Source organism: Rhinatrema bivittatum, chromosome 1 (assembly GCF_901001135.1).
Source record: "Rhinatrema bivittatum chromosome 1, aRhiBiv1.1, whole genome shotgun sequence".
NCBI lineage: Eukaryota > Metazoa > Chordata > Amphibia > Gymnophiona > Rhinatrematidae > Rhinatrema > Rhinatrema bivittatum.
The window spans coordinates 569479071-569506147 of NC_042615.1; the positions used below are offsets into that span (position 1 = coordinate 569479071).

The window sequence follows — 27077 nt, forward strand, 5'->3', positions numbered from 1 at the left end:
GGATGGCGCACCGGCAGCTGGCCGGTAGGCGTAACTATAGAAAACAAGGTTGGGGGGGGATTTAGATAGGGCTGGGGGGTGGGGCGAAAGGAAAGTTCCCTCCGAGGCCGCTCCCATTTCGAAGTGGCCTCGGAGGGAACGGGGAAAGTCATCAGGGCTCCCCTAGGGCTCGGCGCGCGCAAGGTGCACAAGTGTGCACCCCCTTGTGCGCGCCGACCCTGGATTTTATAACATGTGCGCGGCAGCGCGCGCATGTTATAAAATCGGGTGTACATTTGTGCGCGCCAGATAGCGAAATCTGCCCCTTAGATTGTAAGCTTTTTGGGGCACAGACTTATTGTAACTGAATATTGACAATGCCGTAAGTCGCCTTAAGCATCATTTGGCAAGGCTGACTAAAAATGCAAAAGTTTTCAAATACAGCAAAATTAGAACTGGATCGGCCTGTCAGGAGTTGACCTAGGTCAGCTGGCTACCCTTCCTCAAAAGGAAGAAAATGACAACATGTACCTAAACATGTCTTTATCTCCACCCAGTGCTGACAGCAGTCTACAGCAGTGTTTCCCAACCCTCCCCCTGGAAACATACCTAACTGGCCTGCTTTCCAAGATGTTTGCAATGAATATGCACAAAGCAGATTTGCATACATTGGACAGCCGGTATATGCAAACCTATCTCATGCACATTCAACGTGGCAATCCTGAAAACCCCACTGGTTAGCTGTGTCTGCGGCGGGGGGGGGGGGGGGGGAGGTTGGGAAACAATGGTCTATAGTTCCTGCCCTAAGTGCTCCGCAGCTGTTCCACTAGTGCCCAGTGGAGGGAGGAGTCAGGACTCCCAGCACCAAGGGGTTAACGAGTACACTTAGACAGGGGTCACCACATGCAGTCCTGCAATCCAGTTGGGTTTTCAGGATTTCCCCAATGAACATGCATACAGGCAAACAGATCTGATGCATCATTCCACTGGGGAAATAAAACCTGACCGGGTAACGGCTTTCCAGGACCCCCCTGCACTAAGGGAACACAATACAGCAAAAGGGATTACAGTACATTAGAAAAACAAGTAACATACACACAGTTCCAACAAAACAACCGACACACAGCTAAACCTACACACAAGACACCAGGGTTAGCATGCTTTTCTTCATATCTGCTCATCAACAGGAAAAAAAAAAAAATAAAGGCAAAACAAAAATTTAAAAATTTTCACGCATAGCGTGTTTGAACGTTAACAGTAACAGTTCATACTACCACAGCACTGTGATATGCAAACTTAAAATATTTTAAGACCAATGCATACATTTACAAAACAAAAATAGGACGCACAGACACACACAGATTCCTATTACATAAGCAATATTTGCATAGAATTATACAAGTAAATTATACAATATTTAAGCAGCAGCAAGGTATGCTGAAATTATGGACTAAGGTTAAGCTTAGTTGTGGCACAGAGAACAATGTACAATTAAGCCCAGAGCACAAACAATTAATTGTCCACACTCTAATTGGGAGCTGTGCAAATTCTCCCCCCCCCCTCCTCCCCCCCCCCCCCCCCCCCCCCGAACAAAAAAAAAAAAAGTTACACTACTTTACAAAAAAAATGTTCCTCTGTATCATCTGTATATTACACATGTGTACACCTTTTAAATATTTATAGAATTATTTAACAAAATAGTACAAATAGGTTACAGTAATAAGTAAAACTGTCGTCCTGATGCAGCATGTCCCCCTCCTCCTCCTCCTCGCCCATCACTTCCAGCGGCTCCTCAAGGCTCTGGAAAGAGAGGCTTCCCATCTTTGGCCTTCTAATGCTTCCAGTTCTAAGCACTCCTGAAATGCAAAAGAAAGGGCAAAAGGTTATCACTTTCCACTCAGTGCTGCAAAACTACCCCATAAAACTGCTTTCATCCACTGTGCCAGTGTCCACTGGGACGGCAGGTGCTGCCTGAGGGCGCAGGGTTGCCTCAGTCACAGTGCAGGTCAGGATTGGGGCAGGCTAATGGGTTCCCTGAGGGCCGTGAAAAATCGGGTCCGGGGGTTTTCAGGCTAGCCACAGTGAATATTCAGCAGATTAATACGCATACCATTGGTTCACGAAGCCAAGTAATTCACGTGCTCTGTTTATCCTGAAAAGCAAGGCTTCTCCCGACTCTGCATGACCAGCGATGCCCACCCTTGTAGAATCAGACAGGCTCTGGGTTACTCTGCCCATCCCCAAACAAAGGCTCCCACCTTTAGCAAAACCTATCAGCCTGACAACAGTTTCACTTTTTCTGTATCAAATGTGCCTTCATTTCTTCATTGTGATTAACTTATGAATGAGGCCATTTTCTGCCAATAAATTCCAGGGAAGGCTCATTCAGCTAAAGACCACAGGCACAAAACAAGAGATTTACACTCCAGACTGTAGCTCCTTTTTTTGTAGCAAAATGTGTTAGAGGGACCAAGCATTTATTTCGTGCTGGTTATAGCACAATGCAACAGCTGGAAAATTCCTGCCCAGAAACTACCTCCGGGGCCAATGCAGCAGTTTGAGATAAAGAGAGAGCCCTCTGCACATCTGAATGCCGGTACAATTTACAAACTGTCCAACCCGGGACACAGACCGCGTGCACACTCTACTAGTGGGCTTGGCGGCAAAGACTCTGCACATCCCTGCGCTCAGACTTTTCTCCTTTCAAAATATTGCAGGCAGCCTACTGCTGGAAGAGGGCACACGAAGATTTGAAAATGCTGTCCTAGTTAGGGATGTGCATTCATTTTGGACAAATTAGGCAATTTCAACAAAATTGCCTAATTCGTCCTGTTTCGGGAAACCTGAAAAACAAACGTAATTTTCCGAGATTTCGGAAAAATTTGTTTTTCGGGTTTGCACGCACTAATGGGGAGTTAGTGCGTGCTAACCCGAAATTTCGGGTTCCCCGGGAAAAAAAAAAACCTGAACTGCGGGAAAAACAAAATTTCCTGCAGCGGGCCGAAACTGAAGCCTGAACCAATAGGTTCGGGCTTCGAACCTCTCTAGTCCTAGTGCATGCTTCTCCTCCCAGGACAGCCAACGGCACACACAGGCTCTGAGCTGCACAGAGGGAGGGTGGCTTTCGGCCATTCTAATGGCACAGATTGCTTTGGAAAATTGCGCAGCCGATGGGCTGTGCAGCGCGTCTGTGGTACTCGGGTCTGGAATCTACTAGTCTCATTCCACCGGTTTCCCGATTGTCTGATTTTCAGGAATATTCCTCTGGTACATTTGCATACAAATTCTGGCCATTTTACAAGCAAACCTCCAGGAAGACCAGAGACTTGCAGCTGGATTCTAACAGAACAAAACAAAATAAAGAAATAACAGATACACATATGATGTGTGAACAGTTCATGATGCTTGGCTGCCATGGCTGGCTCTGAAATTTGTAGATGGTTATGACCACATTCATCGTATGAATTCCTGTGCAATAAGATAATGAAACGTTTGAGAATTTTTTTTTTTTTAAACTAGGCAAGAAATAGTCAGCTGGTGACCAGAGCTTGTGTTGAATTTGAGAGACTAAGAAGTGTTAGTAAAGAATGCTTGCTGAGATCAGTGTGCGCTAATCTCTCTGAGGCTCCGATGTAATAAGGTGCGCGCGGTGTTGTGCATACGCACTTTGGGGTAGATTTTAAAACCCCTGCGCGCGTAAATCCTCCCGGATTTACGCGCGCAGGGCACTCGCGCGCCGGCGCGCCTATTTTGCATAGGCCGCCGCGAGCGCAAAGCCCCGGGACACGCATCAGTCCTGGGGCTTCGTAAAAGGGTCGGGAGGGGGTGTGTCCGGGGCATGTCCGGAGCAGGGGGCGGTTCGGGGCGGGTCCGGGGGAGTGGAGACGGTTCGGGGGCGGGCCGGGAGGGCGGTCCCGAGTCCCTGTGTCGGGGGCGGGCCGGTTCGGGGGCGGGCCAGGAGGGCGGTCCCGAGTCCCTGTGCCTGGGGATGCCGGTGTGGTGCGCGCAAGTTACGCCTGCTTCAAGCAGGCGTAACTTGCCGAACAAAGGTAAGGGGGGGGGATTTAGGTAGGGCTGGGGGGTGGGGTAGATAGGGGAAGGGAGGGAACGGAGGCAGGCTGTGCGGCTCGGCGTGCGCAGGCTGCCGATTTTGCGTAGCCTTGCGTGCGCCGACCCCGGATTTTATAAGATACGCGCATATCTTATAAAATCTGGTGTACTTTTGTTCGCGCCACTGGCGCGAACAAAAGTACACACGCGCGTATGTTTTTAAAATCTACCTCAATATGTCCAATGCCACAAGGAGTTTTATCTCATTAAAAATGTGCGCAGAAAACTGCGTGCACAGCTTAGTGCTCCTCGAAGCACATCCCATATTAATGAAGGCATCAGCTTTCACATCCCAATGCAGAAGTGTGTAGGCTTAACGCTTGTTTTCTAAATGCTGTAAATTTAGCTCTTGTCAGAGGAAGGGTGAAGTTTCTGAGGCTAGTTTTTTTCTATGGGGCTAAACCCAGAGTCTGTGGTGCGGGGATCCTATACTTGGCATTTATTCCATAAATAAGATATTTTCTGTGTGTTAAGCATGCCTTAATGCACACATTTTCAAGTTAGCACACTTTTTTTTTTAATTTCCTAATATATTCGCATACCATTAGCTTACTGCATCAGGAGTTAACTTTGGGTTTTTTTTAGCACGTGAGCAAAGAAAACATGAGCTGAAAGTTCTGCACACATTTTTTAGGCAATGGGAGATAAAGCGACTTGTCCAAGGCGTGCCTTGCCTTGAGAAATTGGATGTACAAGCACGTAGATGCAGTGGAGCCTGCCAGGGTTGACCTGGTTCAGGTGGCTACTCTGCTTTTGAGGCCTACGTTTTTACTGAGATTTCAATGTCGCTGATGCGGCCTCTTTCCCTATAGGAGATAAAAAGAAAAGGGGATTGCGACCATGAATGGCACAAGAGAAGTGCGAGCCGGGGGGAGGGGGGGGTCACTATTTATTTATTTATTTTATTTATTTAACATTTTTATATACCAACCTTCATGAAAGAAATTCATATCAGATCGGTTTACAAATTTTTATTTAACATTTTTATATATTATCTATTTTTATATATTATATATATTATATATTTTTATATATTATCGGTTTACAAATTTTATTTATTTAACATTTTTATATACCGACCTTCATGAAAGAAATTCATATCAGATCGGTTTACAAATAACATGAGGGGAATAACAAAGTCAACCATATAACAAGAAATGAAATGAAATGAAAGTTACATATAACAAGGGGTATTAACCTGGAGGGCTAGAATAGCCGGAGCGATAGAGAGCATAACTGAACAAATTAGATAATACAATAATATGATGAGAAGAGGCGTAAGTGTATAGGCTACACTTGTCATAGAGTTTAGGTAGGAGTCACTAGATGCTCTTACCTGTGGCACAAATATGAATGAAACTGGATGAAACATTCAAACGTTATTTGAGGGGAAGGGCACAACACACACACACACACTGATCTCGTAAGGTCAGAAACTAGGCTAAAAAAGAATAAAATACAATGAATCTTTTCTCTCCGATTCCTTCCTTACTTTTCCTTCTGAAGCTTGTGGAATTACTGAAGCACTGGCCAGTGAAAAATCAGACTTTCATAGAACTGGAGGGAGAATTAATTCCAGAGGTATGGACTTCGTTGCAAATTGGTATGCGTGTACGTAATTTTCGCCAATTACCAAGTTTTCTTTTTCAAATGAAAAATTCACAAGATTTCTCAGGAAGTATGACTGCTAATGAAAAAACTGTGCCAAACATCATTACTCACGAGGCAGCGAATATAAATCAGTAGCTATTAGTCCTCAAGTAACTCCTCGCAGTATCTCCCTACCCTACCACCCTGAAAATAATGACTTTTGCAAGCAAGAAGTGCACTCTCCCCGTGTCAACCTTTGAGAATTCCCAGGACTAGATGCAAATTATACAAGCAATTGCTTGCTTGGGAAAATGGCCACACAGGTAGTTTGTATTATGCACCAACATACAGCCTTCCTCCTGCATATCCACCTTCTGAAGTGTTTAAAAAACATAAGGTGTCAGCTTGATTTGACGCCAGGGCCGATAATGCAAATAAAATGCTTCACCCTAAAGGTTATGATATTCTGCCGAGCCCCATGCTGACATATTGGTGGGGGTGGACATGCCTCCCCTTTCTTAGGACCTTCTTAAAGAGCCTAGATCGGGAGTTCTTGGGAATACTTGCCCTTTTTCTTTTAAAAAGGGCTGGAGATTTTATTTACGCTGGGAGGCCTGGCCCACTGTACTACAGGGAGATTTCCTCTAGCAGTCCTACCCCCCGCCATGAAATGCAACCGAGCCATCTCTGTCTTACATGGACTGGCAGCAAGTTAAAAAGAGGACAACGATAGATAAGCAAATGTCAATTGGGAGGCTGGGGCTGGGGGGGACAGCATAGGACTGCCGGCTCCCCCAAACTTTTAAATGGGGAGGAAAGGGCATTAATGGAAGACCCAAGCTTGGGATAGTGACAGCAGGAATAAGCGGCTGCAGAACTTCCTCTAACGCTGCTGGCTAAGATAGTGAAGATCATCCGGTTTTCTTCAATATAGCATTCCATTCTCGTTTCATTACAAAACAGAAAAGGAAAGAAAAACATATCCCATGTGCCCTTCCCTTCTATAAGCTAATCTTGAGCAGAATGGCCCAGCACCTGTGCCTGCTCACTGGTACGTGTGCATGCCTGCCATCTGGGTGTGAGCCACATGTACAAAGATGAAATAAAAAAAAAACAAAAAACAAAAAACTTATCTATTAATTTCTTTTCCTTTAGTCCTGCCTGACTGGTCCAGCAGAGGGAAACAGAGAAAAAAAGCTCAAAGCTGATTTTACTTCCCCTACAGGGGTCTGGTGCTGCCTTCAACTCTTCAGAATCCTAAACCAAAGCTAAGACAACTGAAGGAAATTGGTCCTTTGGTTTCCAAATCACCACCACAACCAAAGATTCCACTGCATGGGCATTAACCCAGGAATTAGATCATCCCTACACCAAGGTCACGATTAGGCCAATTGCCTTCAGAGTGGACAACAATGCACTCGCTGTTTTGTTTTCTCAACTTATCAGACTGAGACGACTTGATCGCCTTAGCTTCCCCTGGGTGGGTTCTGGACTAGTCTGGCACAACTAAAGGAAAGGAAATTAACATGCAAGTTTAAAATTTCACCTTCCTTATCATCCTTGTCAGATCAATCTGATGTACCCAAGCTCCACCTAGACTAGGTGGAAGAAGTCATGATAGTTCTCAAGATTCCTGCTTCTGAGGCATAGTCTCTCCCAGCCTGCACATCCACGTTGAGGTGCTCAGAGCAGGAATGCAATGGAGACAAAGGCAGTGCGCTGCCAATATCCCCTGGAAAGACAGATATTTACTCTGCCTATGAGGATTCTTGTGACCTTGTCAAGCAGACTCACTGGCCTTCTGGGACCTGCAAACTCTTTTGCTTGAACAGCAAATCTCCTCCTGAAATAGATGCCTCAGAAATCACTGTGCTTTAACAAGAAACATCAAAAACCCAAAGACTTATCCAAAAAGAAACTGGTCACCTACAAACATCCAAAGGAGACCTACAATGCACTTTAGTGGAAGGGAAGAGTGGAAGGGCTCTTCTAGAGCGGAATCCTTTGATTAGGGGAGAGGTTGAGGAAGCACCCCTGCTTGCACCTTCAGAACTCTGTCCAAGGAAACGGCCAAGCTCCCAGTGGGAACAGATCCAGGAGACTGAATGCCAGTCATGGTTCTACCAGGATATCCAAATCCATTGGCTCCAGTTTTGCTTTTTCAACTGAACTACTTGCTCATCTAAGCTTCACTGGGCCGATCTGAAATCAACCTGCAGAAGTGCCCCACCTGATCCCTAGAAGGGCAAAGGTCACTTCTGCCAGTCCTTACACTGTGAAGTTTCAAGGTTGTCAGCTAAGAACATTTGCCTGTGTGATGACAGTGTTGGCTATGTGAGCTGCTGATAGGTTCCACAGGAAAAACCTCAGAACCAGGCCAAATCTGACTCACTTACCAGGGTACTTTAGGGCTACTAGATTCCCTTATAAGAACATAAGAATTGCCATACTGGGTCAGACTGAGGGTCCATCAAGCCCAGTATCCTGTTTCCAACAGTAGCCAATCCAGGTTGCAAGTACCTGGAAGGATCCCAAATAATAGATAAATCCCATACTGCTAATGCCCAGGGATAAGTAGTGGTTTTTTCTTAAGTCTGCCTGATTAAGTTTATAGACTTCTCCTCCAAGAACTTGTCAAAACCTTTTTTAAACCCAGCTATGCCAGCTGCCTTTACCACATCTCTCAGCTTCTTCACATCAGCTAATGGCATTACATAGATCGCCTAAACTAGAAACCAGGATTTCTGGGCGCATTAAACAGCTTGTTATGGCCCTTGGCCGTTGGTCTCCATAGGGCACATGTCCCTGCTTTGGCTGCTTTGGATCATAATCCTTCTCCCAACCTATAAGGTTCATGCCCACAGAGCAAAATAACCATAAAGGAGAATCCAATTTCACTCCTTGCAAGAGACAACTATGAAAAGCCACCTGGTCAGGCTCCTTTTAACTCTGAAAAGAGAAGGAAAATAGCCTTGCAAAACTGAACTACTGGATATGACCCTGAGAGAAGTGTGACTTGAGCAAGAGACATATGCCTCTGCAGCTAAGGAACTAAATTTAGCTTAAGACTTGCAAGATGGTCCGTGTTTGGGGCAGATGTGGAAATGGGAGATCTGGACATCAGGAGTAAGGCCTTGATCCCTTGAAGTCTAAGGCTATAAAAGCACTTTCCTTTTTGGATACAAGAGGGCTTCCCTATACTGCAGAAATTGGGAAAAAACAAATTGCTGTTCGAGATAGTGATCAATCAACCTAGAGGTTCCACGACTGCATAACTAAAACTAAACTACTTTCCTGCTCTGAATCGACACTGCATACTCAGACATCTGAAAGGAGGATTCAAGGTCCCTCCCTACATAGGGAGGCCTTTATTAAACTCCTTGACCAGCAGGTATTCAAGATCATGGGGAAATAAAGGCTAGTTCAAAATACAGTCACAAGGGGAGACTCTTGATAGCTGTCTTTAAGGTATCCATAATAATGCATCCGAGAAATATCTGGTAGTAATCCATTGAAGAGATAAGGGGGAACAACCCTGTGTATCCAAGTGGGTTCCTTCTAAAGAACCAGTCTGCTATTCTGCATGGGGACCTAAGAATAGGAGACTTTACAGCCTTTCCTGGGAGACCTGATCAATAGGACTATACTCCTGACATTTTTTCAAGGGAGAGATGGAGACCCAAAACTTGAGCTGACCAAACCAGCCTAATACCATCACTGAGGGTGGTAGGAAAGTTCCCCCCCTGAGTAGCATATAAGCACCCAGAGCAGAAGACTCCAAGAGTCACCATGAAGGAGCAGGCCAAGAACACGTGGAATCCTGCCGCCAGGCCAGAAATGAAACTTGACTAGGGACAATATGGACCAGCACTAAAACCTCAGACATGTCGCTGATGCTGTAGTTGTACCTTTACTTGACTTATTACTATTTTGTAGTTTTTTCCCCTTCTTTTCCTATCCTTTTTACTTTAATCAGTCTGTATATTATTTTGGCAACACATATAATAATTGTCATGCCAATAAAGTTATTTGAATCTGAAACACAGCAGCCTACAGCAAAGAGGGGGGTCCACCCCAGCTGAACACATTGTCCTGGACTACCTCCCTGAGGGAGAGAGCTTACTGAGCAGACTGCTTATAGTCTTTGAAACAACCCTGCATCATGAATGGTATATAAAGGGTGGAACAGGGAAAGAAAGGCTTCTGATAAGCACACCTAATTGGCCTCTGAACTTTTGTAACTAAACTTCCAGGACTATTCCAGAAGACATTTATCTCTTAGAGAGGGTAAAACTATATAACAAAGCTGAGACTGCAAAGGCTGTCACTCTGAAGGGAGTTCCTGGCTCTAAAGACTATGAACCTCCATTTTGAACTAGCCTGGGCCAGGCTATACAGGGAATCCAACCGAAGGAGCTCCTAGCGTCACTAATCCCCATTATGCAAGACTTGTCAGCCATGAATATATCTGGGATCTGCAGGTCCCCACACAGTTCGGTTCGAGATCTCCCCCCCTCAGCAAACTGTGGTCTTCAGGGGAAGGTCACCATGGCCTTCTCCGAGGGATGCCTGACCTAACACAGGAGAACGTGAGTCACAAAGCCATTGCACATTGCTGCCATGGGAAAGCAACTAGAAAAAAGGTAGATCATTTAAGCAGAGTCTCGGTCTTTCTATTATGGGGTCTCTGAATGTTGTGCTTCCATTCCCCAGGTGTAGTCTTAAAAGATGAGAACAACTCACTTAGTTGATCCAACACCCTATCTTTCCTTCCCTGGAAAGGAAATACAGATCTCTCATCGTTTTGGCCACCATAAGACTGGAATTGGGTGACTCTCACTGAAAAGATTCCACCTCCAACAGTCAGATATAGTGGGAAGCACGTGGGGAGGGGGGCTTACCAGCATCCAGGAATATGGAATCCCCCTGTAGATTACTGTCTCTCATTGCTTATTAAAGCGCTGCAGGAGGTCACGCCCCAACATTAAGAGTTACCGTCTCCTTTCTAAGTTCTAAGTAGCCTCCCCACTAAGGCAATCTCCTCCTCCTCTTGGCCAGGCGATTCCCTAGGATTGTCCCAGCCAGTGAAGTGCTCTTGTACTCCAAACATTGCCAAGGCTAACCTAAGGTTCTTCCATGCAGGACATGGATAATGCCTGGGAAGGGCTCAAGATGGACTCCAAAGGCACTGCTCAAGCAGGTTGACCCTGGACCTTTTTTTTTTTTAAACAGGCTGCAGCAATCTTCAGTATCACAAGCCTAATTTAACCTTAACTAACCCGCTGGGAAGCTTCATTTGCATAGAGGGGAAGAGCAGAGAGAGCAGGAGTGAGGAGCTCCAACATGTCTATGAGGGTGTCTGCTAATATAAAAACTCAATAGAGAACTAGAGCTGTGCAGGCTCTGCCATGCCTGAGGGGAAAATACATAGCTCCTATGAACTTATCTGTTTTACTATCAGAGGGAAGAAAGAGGTAAAGAGCCTGACATGACTGATTTATTTAGTTTTGGCACAAAGTGGTAGTAAAATGCTAACTCACCCCACCAAAACAGGGGCACCCAACAGACCCTATTCCATGTACACTACACTGCTGCTTTCCACTCTAGGTGCCAGGGTTCTATCTAGGGCACCCACCAGTTTCACCTTTTGCAATTTGCCAATCCTCCATGGATTGCATCCTCCCACTCATAAACCAAGCAGGATGCACCGGTTCACACTCTAAGCTGCCATGACTACCTGTGGCACTGACCCTCCCCCCTTTTTTTTTTAATAGCCATACCTGAAGCAAGCAGAGTGGGATCACCTTAGGACCCCTGAGTCCACATCTAAAATAGTACCATAAGACAGTGGTTCTCAGCCCTGTCCTTGGGGTACACCTTGCCAGTCATGTTTTCAGGATATCACAATGAATATGCATGAAATAGATTTGTATAAACTGCCTCCACGGTATGGATCTCTCTCTCTTGCATATTACTTTCTGGATATTCTGAAAACTTGACTGGCTAGGTGTACTCCCGAGGACTGGGTTGTGAACCCCTGCCCTGCCCTGCCCAAAGTCTGTCCAGGGAAAAGGCTGTGCAGAAATTTTTTTTTTTTTTTTAAATACAATTTTACTGTCTCTCCATTGCTCTCCGAGAATAGAGGGGGGAGTGTGCTGTCAGATGCTACTACTGCCAGACTCACCAAGTGAACAGTCACTGGGGACCACCCAGTGCTTGACTCATCAATACAGGAACTTGGACCCCCAAAGGGAGGGAGGGAAAGGGAGAAACAGTCCCAACAGAACTTTTGCCCATGACTTAGCTTATGCTCCTTTGAGAACTTGAGTCTATAGCCTTGCCAGGGAGTGGCCTATTCCTAGCTATAGCATCAGTCTGCATGTTTGCATCATCTACTTGAGATAAGAGAAATAGTGATGAGTTGACGGCAGCACCAGAATCCCCCTATAGGGGGCGTGAAGTAAGCTTTGATTTTTTTTTAAAACTCTGTCGCCATCTGCTGGAAGGGGGGACATAACTCACTTGTCTGAACTGATCTGGCATGGATAATGGGGAAGGAATCCTACAATGCTCTAGGTAAGTACAGACATTTCTGGGCTGCTGCACTGGGCTTGGAAAAATTTCAGTCTGCAGTATACAGTGATAGACAGCCCATCAGTGGCATGCAGAGAACCAGAGTACATGGATTCTGCATCCTACCATCCATTTCACAAGGCACAAAGCTGGGAGGTTTATTACTATTAGTCCAAAAGCAATTTGCGCAGAAGGGTTTCGTCAGAACAATTTTAAATCTGAGGTGGAGGGAGGAGGGCGAATTTGCCTGTTAGGACCACGGCTTTAGATTGAAATGATTAACACTAAACACTTTGGAGTCAATATGGAAAGGTTAGCCGGCTAGCTATGTTAGCCGGATATACTTAGCCAGATAACTTAGCTGGGATATTCAGCAGCGCAGCCACTGAATATATGCAGATAAATAATGTTAGCTAGATAAATATATCCTGCTAACTTTAGAATTACTCAATAATAGGTCCAACTTATCTGGCTAAGATCTAGATTTATCAAAATGCAGTAAATATCGCATGTGATAGGAAAAGGGGTGTGTTTTATGGTAATAGCCTATTTATCACAATGTGCGTTATGTTAGCACTTTGCATAGGTATTCCCGCAAAGTGCGTTAACTTTTCACACTTTGTGGTAATACCTACATAATTGCATTTCCCTACCTGCAAATTGCTCATTGAGCGAGAGAGAGAGACTGAGACTATCTACAAGGCCCTTGTAGTAGTTAGCTATTTATGCTACTATAGGGTAACATCAAGCTAGGTTGAGAGAACACTGTACAAATCTTATCTTTCTGTGAGTTTCTTCGCTCCGAAGGACATCAAATCTTCACAAGAGTGTACTGTTCTGTTCGTACTTCTCACTCTGCATGTATAAGTGGCCCCTAACCCCTACACCTACCTAAACCTCACCTTGAGTTACTAGGTGGGCCTCCTATAATAGCATAAATAGCTGCTTACTATGGTGCTACCCCCAGAGTCTCACTCTCTCTCACCGGGTCATTTATCAACTCGTGTTATGGAGTTTTCGCATGCGAAAAATGCCTATATCTCAAGACTTAACGGTGAAGGAATTTGAGCCATTTTGGATTTTGCTTTTCAGTTTAAAAATGTGTTATACTTGATTAAAGGCATACCAAAAGATTTTTAGCCACTGCTAAACACATAACACAAAGTAAAAGATGAAAAGGCTCAACCCACTATGCAATGGAAGTCCGACATTCCCCAATAATATTAAATTATGGAAGAAATAATCAAACCTTCTGAGGTCCCATACAGAGTAAGCTGGAGAGCAGGGAAGTTATCCCGAATCGCAGCTGAACTTACCCAGATAAATGTTCCACTGACTATGCCAAAATAGAGTTCAGATAACTTTAGGACAGCTATTTGCCCTAACTGGCTACAGTCAGAATATCGGTGCTGCCTGGACAAAAGTGAAACCGCCTCCTAGAAACCCCGCCACAGCTGTCTCTTTTTGCCTGGGTAAGTTCTGTGCGTGCAACAAGCCACCTGGACAAAATCTGGCTGAGGAATGGGTGTGTGGGGATGGGGTAAATATGCAAATTACAGGTTTTATTTGGCTAACTCCAAAAGTTAGCTGGACAGACCCTTTGAATATTGCTCCCTCTGTACATAAATTTATCTTCAGATTGGCTGCTGATGTAAATATGCAGTAATGCACAGCTGGGTGTATTTGGTTAGTGGATACAGCCACCTCTCAACTCGCTCCTTCCACTGTTCAAGAGCTGCTCAAGTTATGCTCCAACGTAGACCTGGATTATGAACTACTTTGAAAATAATTGTAATGCTGTTGGATCTAATGTGTACTACTATGTTGATAGCAGGAACCTTGGGCAGCTAATCACCATGCTTGGATTGCTCCTATCATTTTATAAAAATGATTGAAAGCCTGGGAAAAAGAAGTACTACTTAAAAAAAAAAAAAATTAAGATGCTAACTAGAATGCTTTTCAAAGTCAACTTTAAGCCTGACATTACTGGCATCAGCGTGTTGCCTCAAAATATTAAAAAAAAAAAAAAAAAAAAAAAAAGTCATGTCAAAAGAACAAAGAGTTACCTTAATCCGAACTGTTCCCATGTGTCCTCTCTTCACATTCAACATCTTGCAATTCTATCACTTCTACTTTAGAGTTCCTTTTCTCACAGTGAACGCTGAAAGGCACATGAGGGTCCTGAAAAGCTCCGTGGTCTGTTTCGTGGTACCCCTCGTAGGACGGGAATCCTCCGCGCAAGTTATGGCTGTGCACAGAAGGGTGCACAGCAACGGTAACCGAAGCGGAGGCAGTCACAGTAGTGATGGGCTGGCAGTACGCCGGACTTGGAGCGCCCATGGCAGTGAATGTTGGATTTCTAGTGTTCTGAGAGTGGAACCTTTGCCCCGAGTGGTCCCGACTGCTAGGTCCAGCATGCCCTTCAGTAGACGTTTCAAAAGCGTCCCTGCGCAGTCTGTAAGGTGGCGGGTGCGGCCCTTCCCTCGGCTCCCTCCTGGGCTGCCGTGGCGGTCCTGCCTCGTGGTTGGGCTGCTGCCTTGGGAGCGACGGGATGTGTCTGGCATCTGGCCGAACCATCTGAAAGCAAAAAAAAACGTATGGTCAAAACCTGTGGGTTCTCTTCTGTTAAGCCCAGTTTCAATTTATCAACATTTTAAAAAGAACCTGACGTGACACAAGAACACAATGTTCTCGGCAAACAGCAGGAATAGGGCAATCGGAGTAGGGTTTTGTTTTTTTTTTCCCCTTTTAGTCCTGCCTTTTCTGGAAGCAGCTTCCCCTGCGTATGAAGCCTGATGCCAGCCATAGCAAAGGGGCTGAATCTGCAGCCTGCCGCTGGGAATCTTGCTGCATCAGGACGTGCTGACGCTGCATCAATCCATCCCTGGGTGGCTAGCCGAGACCAGAGCCACACACGTCTCTTAGCTTGGCCAGGCTTCTCGTGCAGGATTCTCCTGAGACATTTTACTTAAAATGGAAACTGTCAGCCCACGATTCGCCGTAGCCACTGTAAACTATGGTCAACCTAAAAACTGGAGGCTCCTGCCTATTTTTTAGTCCTTTGATGAATAGAAACCAATACACCCGTTGTGGTGGGGGGGGGGGGGGGAGAAATCTCTCATTTGCTGATCTTTCACTTTTAAGATGAAAATGGTTAAATTGACGACGCGGCAGTAAACGGTGAGAGCTCACACATCAGATTCAAAGCCTCGGGATTCCTGCTGCTTGGGCCACTGTAGAACCTTCCAAGGTAATGAGTGAAGAGAGGGCTGCGGGGGCATGGGGCGGGGCGGCAGGGGAGTGAGCTACTTACTGGCCCGGGAGCCACTGGTGGCTCCCACTGACCCTTAAGTGCGGCCCCCAGACTCCTCCCCTCCCCCCCAACCTTCTCCGGAGGCTTGAGGACGGCGACAAGCTGTTCTGTGTTCCACCCGCACTGCGGGGGCTCTCGGCGAGTTCGGGCCGGGCGGTGTCTGAACTCTTGCGCTGTTCTCACGAGACCGCAGAAGTCTGGGCACCACATGGTTCAAACTCACAGGGATCCATGCAGTGCCAAAAGAGAAACAGATGCTCTGGGAGGTGGCGTGGGGGGGAGGGGGGAAAAGGATAAACAAAATGGGAGGTGAGCTGACTTGGGAGAAGATGAGGGTGGTGGGGGGGACAGGATGGTGGAGTCTGATGGCTGGGAGAGGCAGGTGGGGTTTGAGACTGGATGGAATGTGGTTGGAGAAAAAAGTGTTACCACGGGAAAGGTGGGGAGCAGAGTTTGTTTTAATTACTTGAGTCACTCTGAGTGATCCGGACAGGGCAACCATCACCCCCCCCCCCACACACACACACTCACACTTGTCCAGTTTTACCAAACCATTTTTCTGGAAATCAAAAACGCAGATTTATTTATTTATTTATTTTTGCCACAGCAGCCCCTGTTTGAAAAATAGTGATGACGACTGGGTTACAGTGCCCCCTGCCTCCTGCCTTTATATTGTCTATGAAGAGAAGATCCTGCTTGGGAGATAAAGGAGTGGGAGGTTGAATGAATTCAAAAACAGATACAGCGGTAAACACCAGTGGCTTCCGGGGGATCAATGAACGCTGTGACGCACTTACTGTGGACCTGGGAAAGACGGGATTTTCTGTAGCTTCGACCATCACCCGGCGCGTCTGCTGGCCAGAGATCCGATTGGCTTCGTACTGATGGAGCTCCTCGCTGATTCCCGACACCGTGGTCTGAGAGCTGTACTCCGAATCCGAAGAATCAGACCCATTGGTGGCATGCCCTGGAGGCACGGCGATCCTTACAACACTGGCTGGCTCAGGAGACGGGGTGGGCAATCTGCTTCCTCCATTGGCTGGCAAAACCTAAATGAGGGCATTGATTTTCATTATTGTGTCTTAAAAATAAAAAAAAATAAAAAAAAAACAACAACCCTTTGTTCAGAGCAAATAAACTCAACCACCACTGACGAGATAGAATTTCCCCCCCTTCATGATCCACAAATGATTACCTAATGATTTTACTTTTTGAATAAAATGGGCGAGGATACTGCCATGCTTTCCTGGCAATGGGTACCAAGAAGCCTATAGGGAGGAAGTTTCCCCCTAATGCTGCGAACCAAGACCTCTCAGGGCTGACGTGGAGGGCGCTCTTACATGAATGCTCAGCTGCTTGCGAGTGGGGCACAACTGTGTTCGAGTGAGCGGTGGTAAAGGGTCTCGCAATCTGAATAAAAATCCACTAAAAACTAAACTTGAACCAAGGCTTCACAAAGGATATTAAGTTAGCTACAATTAAGTCCCTGGTTCCATGTATAACTCCACAGAGCTTTAAAATAAGTGAGAAAGTGCTGAATACATTCTCTCTGCAGTTTTCCCAAGAGTGTAGCAACAACATGTGTAACATGCAGAAAGCTAGAAAAAAAATAAATGTAATTTGTTGACCCAGAAAGCCAGTTTAAAGCAAAGTAACTTGTTTTCAAATGGGCCCTGGAGGCACAAAGACAGCGCCGGGCCCAAGGTCACACGGAGTCTGTGCCATAGGAGTGGCTTCAGTTTGCATCCCGGGACGCCTCCTGACTCCCAGTCGATGCTCTAACCACTGCACCACTCACTCCCCTCCTCCCAGACTTTCAACCTCCTTTTTCCCATGGATCCAGATTAACCAGATAAGACACTACTAACAAATGAAATGATGTCCCATTAGAACTGAAGGCATTATTTTCACAGGTCAATAAGCAAACTAAGGAGAGAAGTAGAAGACACTTCAAAATAGGGGAGCCAAAAGACTTGATAACTTAATTAGCAGTTTTGTTTTTATTCAATTCATCTCAAAATAGCTACTAACCTCAGGGTACGGACCAAAAAAGGAGAGTAGAACTGGGAGAAGCACCAATCCGTTCAACACTCCCAGAACAGTTAAGATGGCCAGAACCGCAAAGAAGTACCTGATGGGTTTCAGACAAAGAGACAGAAATAATCAGCGACTGCCTTATGAAACCAGAGATATTTGTAAACCATGAAATGAAACAAAACCAAACAAAACATTAAAAAAAAAAAAAAAATATCACTGACGCCTCAAAATAATAATTTGCACAAAACCAGCAATATATTTTCTTTTGTTTTTACCTTGTGGGCTACAGTCCAGAACCCAAAAGTGTTGGTTAAGGAATAGAAGGGGAGGAAAAGACACAAAGAAATTAGTTGGTTAGACTCTCGTGGCATGCAATGTTATTTATGCGCGTGTTACACAAAACGTGAAAACATGGAAACGTGGGCTGAATGGGCGAGCAGATGGGAAAGAAACGAACACAATGGAAGAGGGCGGCCCCGCTAGGGAAACCTCAGCAGAAGCAAACAGACGACGAGGGAAGGGGGCAGAATTTCAACAACCTCAGCCCAGGGAGGACGAGCGGCCCACACCTCTCTCAGGCAGCTTAATCCACCCTCAAAACGCTTCCACATCTTGCGCCAGAGCCTCTAATTAAACGCCCGGAAAGGCCAGGTAAAGAGTGCACCAGCCCAAACCCCACCTTCGCTTTTCTTCACTGATCACCACCTTCCCGCGGAGAATCCTGCGAACTCCCCAGTTTTACCAAGCAGCCTCTTCCCCGACCCCCCCCCCCCCCCCCCTTCAGAGCACAAGAAGCAGGCTCTGTGACAAAAGAGGGGTGGAAAAAAAAAACCCAACAAAATCCAGCCATTCTGCTGTGAGCTCCAGCACTGCACTGGCCAAGGGGCGCTCCACAATGGCAGGGGCTGCAGAGCAAGCTAATCTTTTGTTGAACAATTTAGCATCCCTGAATCGGCTGACGCAAAGTGCCGGCATTCAGGCATAAAAGGCTGAAGCGCCAGGGTGGGGGAGGAGGAGGAGGAGGAGGAAAGCGAGCACAAGTTGCCGTTCCTTTCCCATCACCGAGGGCCAAGGCCTGGAATCCTTCATGAATACCAAGGTAGACCTGTCAGTGGAAGGAAGGCCTCGCTGGCTGCTATTTGGCAACAGCTGGACCTCAGACTAAACGCAAGGGCACAGGCTGTAACTAATGGCTCCAAGGGTTCGGTCCTGGGTATGTTGTGGCTTTTTTTTTTTTTTTTTGGTGGGTTGTGGGGGGGGGGGGGGGGGGGGGGGAGAAAAATGCAGCTGGGAAAGAGGGTAATGGCACTTCCCCTCCCCCCTCTTTTCTGGCCCCCTCTGTTAAAAACACTGTTCTTCACAATACCTCTGACCTTATTGCGTATGTGCTGCTGAATGGTTTTAGAGCAGGATGAGGAAAATGGGATCCTTGTTTGAAAAAAAAAAAAAAAAAAGAGTTCCACACACGCACACAAATATCCGGATATTCTAAACATCTAGGAACTTCTGAACCACATCAGCAGAACTTGCCAGGCCCACGGTCCTCCGCTAATGTAAACTAGCAGGGGCTTTAGACTGGGACATACATCAACAACCGGGCCCCAGTAACATTTGTATCTCATCCATCTTAACGCTAGAATAAACAAGCCAATTATATTTCTGTCCACTTAGCGTATACAATGTCTGTTAATTTACTCAATCTTGCTGAGCGCACTGTCGGCCTAATCTATTCCTTTCCAGAAGGCTGGAGTCCTGCTGAATCCAGCTCAATCATTTTACATCTGTCCTGGAAAAAACCAGACGTGGTGCCAGATTGTGCTGGAACACGCAGACCTGGACTGGGGGGGGTGTTCTGGGGGGGGGGGGGGAACACAATTAAAATAGACTCTCTTCACATTTTTTTTCAAAAGTAGGTCACAATAAATATTCTGGATGTTTTATAGATATTCAGAACTCCCATCAGTGACCTCACTTTGCTAAAATCCTCGGATTTTTAAACCCCGATCATCATTTATGGGCTCTCGGCATAAGCACAAAGCTGTAACATCTTCTGTGTCGACCCACACACACACACGCTCCTAACAGCACAGATGCCTATCTTTTGCTGTCTTTAACATCCTTGCCCCTTGTATGCAAGGGCGAGATACTCCACTGTCATCCCTCTTCCTTCCAAAATAATGTTTACAGTTTATTTTGCCAGCTGAAGCGTCGCACCATTGCCTTGTCTGGTTCGCCATCACCCCCCCCCCCCCCCCTGAAAATAACATTTCGTTGGAACGGCCCATTACTTTGCTGGTATTTCTGAGTGCAAGATGCCACGTAAAATAAAAATTTGTACGGCTTTTCCTGCAAACACTGGTACATTTTGCTCATTTAGCTGACTGCAGCCATCTGCTCAGCCTTGGACGTCTCTTCCTCACCGCATTTAATGGGCACAAAGAACCAGTGTGGCTGCCAAAAGCAGTCAAGTCTACAAAACCCCACAGGTTGTTTAGAGCAGGAAAGAAAAAAAAATTTTTTTTTCGTATTCTCGAATTCCTTTCAAGAGGGGGAACCCCTCCCCTCCCCCCCCCCCCCCCCCCCCCCCCGTTCTCAGACCTGACAAACTCACATCACTTAATTAAGTCTACATGCAACCCAGGCCTGCCTTTACCGCCAAAATCCTTCAGGGCTGCTTTTCTGCATTTTATAATCTGGAGTTTGGGAGGTCGGGGGGGGGGGGGGGCGCTTGTGAGCTTTCCAGCAAAACTTCCTGGCCAAACTTCATCAAGCAAGATAAGATAAACCCCTGCAAACCCTTCCCCACCTCTTTCATCATCCTGTGCATGGCTTCAGATATTCATAGGGGGCTCGCTCCCCCCCTCCCCCGCTGGTGCACGTGAACAGTTTTTGAAAAGATCACTAGGCTTTTCAGGTCATGCCCAGTTCACTGGAAGCAGAGTATTAACCTTCTATCTTTCTTACCAGGAAACAAATAGGAAAAGAATAAGCACCACCCACACAACAAAAATAATTTTATAGAGAGAGAGAGAGAGAGAGAGGACAGATATGAGGAGTTGTGGATGTTTACTTCACAGTCTATAAGGTTTCGTTGCAAAAGTGAAGGATATTTTTTTTTAAAACACAGCATGGGGGGAGGGAAGTCTGCTCGCAACGTAAGCATACGCAGCACAATAATCACGGCAGTTATGTCAGTTACAACAGCAGCTGGAATATTCAAGGAAAAGCTTCCTTTTTTTTTTTTTTTTTTACTGGGAGTGGGGAACACAAGGTTTAAGGTTTATTTATTCTAATACAGTCGTCATTTCAGTAATACCATCATAACGGTGAACAATAAATTAGAGCAAGAAAATACAATACATGAATAAATATTATAAAACTTAATAATCAGCAATGCATAAATACTAAAACAGACTTTAAGTTAGTTAGTTAAAAGACAGAAGATAAAATAGAATAAAAAAAACAAAAAATAAACTACAGTAAACACCACCACCACCACAAACTTTACCTGACAATAAAATCAAATTCAGACCCTGCAAGCATCAGCACCCCTAGTAGCGTGGACACTGCTCCGTCTAACACTGGTGCAAACATGTGTTCCAGTGCCAGAACAGCTCTGCGGTTCTTGTCTCCAATGGCAGTTAAAAAGGCCTGGAAAATGATAAAAACAAAACAAACAAACAAACAAAAAACAAGCTCGTTAGACTACAGTGCAAAGGCTCCTGGCCGTGCTAGCTGAGCCAAAGTCCTGGTGCTCACGTAGAACGCTTCTCCTACCGTGCGCCCACCCCCCAGTCGACGACCAGGTTCCCACACCTACAGAAAGGGACTTTGTACTTAAAGGAGCGAGCAGACACACACACACATGCAAAAACATAGCCCCAAACTTGTAATAAATCAAAAGCAGAAGGCACCAGTGTGATGGCAAAATAAAAGAACTGGAAGATACTGAAACACAGCTTCAATGAAGCAGCATAGGTAGGGCTGGCTGGGAAGCCCTTAGCACTGTCAGCCCAGCGAAGGCAAGGCAGTACCAAAAAAAAAAAAAAAAAAAATGCATGTCCAAGCAGGCTATGCTGTGCTCGGCTATTTATGTAGGGGCATCCTTCTATAGATTTTCATGATATTTCTTAACCTTTTAGGTACCTACATTCCACAAGTGGAACATTTTTTCATATACTTTTAATTATTTGCAAATTTTTTTATACCATGTTTATACCATATTTGGGTCTAATTAACTAAGATATGTAAAAAGGGGCATCAGGAAATAATTCCTTCAATGAGCAGGATCTAAAAAGGTTAAATCAGTGCATTTTCTTTACTATGCTTTCAGTGGAGAAAAGCTCCAACAGCCTCTAAAGAGAGATCCTTCTGCTGATGCTGCAGCCCTTCTCACAAGCCAAGAGGTGGACCTGAGGTCCATTCGATGGACGGGGGGGGGGGGGGGGGGGGGGGTCACGACATGAGGCAGGAGGAGGGGCCAGACTGAAAAGTAATGCCAGCAGGCACGCAGCCAGAAAAATGGTGCCAGATGCATGGAAGCACCTCTCGCTGGATGCGATTTAAGGGGGCAAAGGAATTCAGAAAGCACGGGCCAGGCAGAGAGGGTCCTCTGCTGGGGGGGGGGGGGGGGGGGGGAAACGAGGACGGAACAGGCAATCAAGTAGGATCTGGCACTAGTACAGTGGCAAAGGAACATGAGCAGGCCAGAGGGCCCGGCAATCTTTAAAAGTCACCCACCAGCTCAGTGGAGAAGCAGCCTAGTGGTCAGCGCAGCGGGCTGAGAGCCGGGGAAGCCAGGGTGCAAGTCCCCTCCCCGCTGATATTCCTTCTGACCTTGGGCAAAGCACTCTTCACCCTCCACTGCCTCAGGTACAAACTTAGGGGCTTATTTTCTAAAAGTTTTCTCCCATTTCGAGTCAATGGGGAAAATGCTTAGCAAACAGGGCCCTCGGATGGTAAAGCCCTCCGACGCTTGAAAGTGAGCCACTTTGCAGTGGATGGCCAGACACGGAAGGCAGATTAGACATCAGAAATCCAAAATAAATCAAATCTGGAAGCTACCTACCCAAACAGCCACCATTCCCTTGGTCCTCCGAATGCTCTTCAGAGGTCAAACCCCCCCCCCCTCCCCGGCCCCCGACCCTATTCTTTCTGAAAAATTGTTGGAAGTGCCGCTGAACCTCAAAGGGGCAGTTTTCGGGTCTGTGCGCGCAGGTGAAAAGTGCACGGGTATTTCCCGCCCACGGACTCCGCACCCGGCTTGGCAAGGCACACACCTACGCTCCCTTTGAAAACTGCCCAAGGACAAAAAAGGGACCCTCAGAGATTTGCGCCTGCTTTTCCGGTGGATGTTTTTACCCGACCCCCCCAACGTCACATCTGGCTCTGAAAAATCTAAAAGCCCGTGCGCAACGGCTGCCTGCGCTGCTCCGGCCCCGCCCCGGGCATGCTGCCGCAAAAAATGCAGGGAAAATGCAGGCGCGCTGCGGCACAAGGCATGTAGTTTTGTTCCTCCTACAGGCGGGCGATTTTCGAAAAGCTCTTTCACCAGGTCAGAAACCGGAACATTTCTTTCAGGGCGACTCTCTCTCTCTCTAATGCTACTGAACATCTCAGAAGAACAAAATTAAATCTAATGATGTCACCCAAGACAAAGCAGGCTCCGTTACAGGCTTCATTTCCTCCGAATCAAAACTGCTTCATTTCCTCCGAATCAAAACGGCTTTTTTTTTTTTTTAATTCTTTGTTTATTTTTAAAAATCACAGAGAACAGGCATTTCCACTCTGCTGACCAGAGTCCCAAAAGAGGAATCCTGTGCAGATTTCAAGCCTCCCGACTTACCAGGGCGACGTGGACCGTGAACTCTACTCCTATCCCGACGGAAGCGATGAGGATGACCACGGGCACCGCGCTCAGCTTTATCCCGATCAGCCCCATCATTCCGAACAGCTCCACCGTCATCAGAGCCAGGACCAGCACCTGCATGGGGGCACAGAGGGAGAGGAGTCAGCCTCCGGGGCCGGCTGGCGCTTCAGATATGGCAATTAATTCGGAAAAATTGTAATAAAATGAAAGCAAAACAAAAATAGGCAAAAGACCCAGGACAGCAAGAATCCTCCGTCTCTCGTGCTGATGGACACTGGCAGGCAGAGCAGACCTGCTGCATCTCCTGCAGCCCATCGATTGGTTCTCCTGAACAGAACAAAAATTAGAGAAGGGGAGGCAGGAGATGGCGGCCACATACTCAAGCTCCTGCTGCTACTGCCGCCACACAGAAAGGGAGGGCCAAAAGGAGAGGGGGTGCTGTGAAAAGGAGGAAAGTGAGGGGGGAGTCGGGGAGAGCACCCTCTCTATGAAATCAGTAATGCAAGCTTAGGGCACTCTGGTACCTTTTCCGACTGAAGGTTCACGTTGTTGTGCGTTACCACAGCAGGTTACTGAACTGTGTGGGGAAGAGGTGCAAAGCATGCACGAGCGGGAGGAATGGGGAGTGGGTGGGAGTAGAGGGAATGCAAGAGAGAGTAGATAAGTGGGAGGTGAAGAGCGTGCAAGAGAACCAGAAGGAAGGGTTCAGCATGTGAAAGAAAGCCAGAGGTGGTGATGAAGGTATGTGCGAGGGTGCCAAAAGGTGCTGATGAAGGCAGGAGAGAGAGAGAGAGAGAGAGAGATTGTGATGGGGTAGTAGTGCATGCAAGAGAGAAGATGCTTCACGAAAGCATGCACAAGTGAATGATGGGAGGTGGCTAAGAAAATCAGAGGCCGGAGGAGGGAGTGATCATGAGAGATGATTGAGGGGAATTGTGTGTGTGTGGGGGGAGGTGTCGAGAGTCTGAATGGGGATGATGAGGTGTAGGACTCAGACCAGAGGGGACTGCAGAAGTAAAAAGTCACAGGATAGGAGGCGATGTCCCTTTGTGGTTTACAAACTGGTTAAAAGACAGGAAACAGAGAGTAGGATTAAATGGTCAATTTTCTCAGTGGAAAAGGGTAAACAGTGGAGTGCCTCAGGGATCTGTACTTGGACTGGTGCTTTTCAAAATATATATAAATGATCTGGAAGGGAATAAGACGAGTGAGGTAATCAAATTTGTGGACGATACAAAATTATTCAGAGTAGTTAAATCACAAGCAGATTGTGATAAATTGCAGGAGGACCTTGTGAGACTGGAAGATTGGGTATTCAAATGGAAGATGAAATTTAATGTGGACAAGTGCAAGGTGTTGCATATAGGGAAAAATAACCCATGCCATAGTTACACAATGTTAGGTTCCATATTAGGAGCTACCACCCAGGAAAAAGATCTAAGCGTCATAGTGGATAACACATTGAAAGAGTCGGCTCAGTGTGCTGCAGCAGTCAAAAAAGCAAACAGAATGTTAGGAATTATTAGGCAGGGAATGGCAAATAAAACAGAAAATGTCATAATGACTCTGATTTGCTCCATGGTGAGACCACACCTTGAATACTGTGTACAATTCTGGTCACCGCATCTCAGAAAATATTTATTTAAAAAGATATAGTTGCAATCTCAAAAAAGATTTATTTAAAAAGATATAGTTGCAATGGAGAAGGTACAGAGAAGGGCAACCAAAATGATAAATGGGGATGGAACAGCTCCCCTATGAGGAAAGGCTGAAGAGGCTAGGGCTGTTCAGCTTGGAGAAGAGACGGCTGAGGGGGGATATGATAGAGGTCTTTAAAGGAGAGATGGAGGAAGGAGGAAAGGCCAGAGAGCAGATTCAGAAATCCACTAATACTTGGAAATAAGACAGCGCATATTGTAATAGAGATTAACAGGGACTCAGGATTAAAAAATGTAATCTATAGAGAGAGTCAGCTACTTCGCTAAAGCCAACCTCTCTGGAAGACACTGAGGAGGTCCCTAGGCGGTGTGCACATGCCTGGAATCTCCCATGAACGCTCAGTAAAAAGATAATGAGCTGGCTCCATGTTGGCAACATCGGATGATGTTATGGCTAATTCATATTTTTTATATACTATCTATAGCATAAATGGTGGCAGCTATAAACTGATTTGTAAGTAAAGTAAAAACTTAAAACCATGGCAGGAAATATCAGTGTGACCGTCCCTGCTACGCGGCAGGAATCTTATTTCTGCCAGCAGCATTTTAAACACAGCAACGGCCCGAGCCACCTGTAAATGGACCATTTACTGCAGGAGTTACTTTAGGCATAGTCCAAGGTTTTACCTACCATGCACATTTCAAGTCACAGGGATACAGCAACAAAACGGCAGAAAAGAATATTACATTTTTTAAAAAAAGCCATGAAGTCAGTTGAGTCACAAGAAATTAAGAGGCAGACTCTTTTGGGGGATGTTTGATTAGGCTGCAGTTTTTAAAAAACCGCTGCACAGGGTTTTAGGTTTCAGATTTTTTTTTTTTTTTTTTTTTAAAGCATACACTTACCAGATGCCCTTCCCCCACCTCTAATCCAAAGTCGAATAAACACACTATAAATGATGTAAGGCACATACCCCCTCCCCTCCAGTAGCCCAGACATAAACAAACCCTTCCCGACGGCAGCCAGAGCCCTGCCGAAAGGAATCCCCACTGCAACAAAGGCCCCCCCCCCCCCCCCCTCCTTGACTTACTATGATCCCAGCCGTCCAGGGGTTGAGGAGGAAGAGAGCGCAGACCAGGAAGGTGCAGGCCAGCACCACACTGATGGACAGGAGCAGCCAGTGCCGGAGACCCAGGTACTGCTCCCAGAACAGGAAGGGGTAGCCGTTGGGGTAGCTGGCGACTCCCAGGCCCGTGTAGTTGTCGCAGACGGCCCTCACTTTCTCTATTGCTCCCACAAAGTCCGAGGTCTCCCGCAGGCCGTTGAGGTAGAAAGGGAACTGGGCGTACTGGATGGGCTCGGCTGCTGGAACTGGGGGTGGGGGAGAAATGAGGAATAAGAAAGCTTGGTGAAAAAAGGATTTGTTGCTAGCTTTCCCAAAGAATCCTAGACAAATTTAAAAACCATCTCCGAGCACACCCGCCCCCCCCCCCCCCCCCCCCCCCCCCGCGTGTGATCAGATCAGAGCCCAACTGCATGGATGCAATAAAAAAAAAACCAAAAAAAAAAGATGCGCTTTGCCGAAACCGAGCCACGCCGCGGCACAACCCTGTTTAGGAGGCAGAGCGCATTGTTCCAAAAGTTTTCTTCTTACAGTGGGCAACTCCTGGGACCCCCCACAAGCAATTTTAAATAAATTCACGTGTTCCGCTACAAGGCGTATAGGAATACCATATACCCTGCGCTTCAGAGGCTTAAACTCTAAACATTTCTTTCTTCAGTTAAATTACCACAAGAAAAAAAACGAACACAAAATACATATATATATACATTTAAAGGCGGATCACCGCCCCTGCCTTCAAAAGGAGTGGGGATTTATTGAGAAAGTCTGAGGTGTTTGGTTGCTTTAATGTCCTGATAAACTTGTATTTCAGGTGGACTTTTATA

General features: G+C 46.2%; 1 protein-coding gene across 1 annotated transcript in view; it reads right to left on the reverse strand.

The window, feature by feature from the left end:
- Window positions 1-200: 200 nt before the first annotated feature.
- The window catches only part of PTCH1 (patched 1), a 105314-nt gene continuing 78437 nt past the window's right edge, over window positions 201-27077 (reverse strand). The window contains 7 exon segments of the mRNA XM_029617582.1: window positions 201-1835; window positions 14319-14829; window positions 16363-16614; window positions 17597-17696; window positions 21111-21253; window positions 23448-23585; window positions 26221-26501. Coding sequence (XP_029473442.1) covers window positions 14320-14829; window positions 16363-16614; window positions 17597-17696; window positions 21111-21253; window positions 23448-23585; window positions 26221-26501 — 1424 coding nt within the window. The 3' untranslated portion in view covers window positions 201-1835; window position 14319.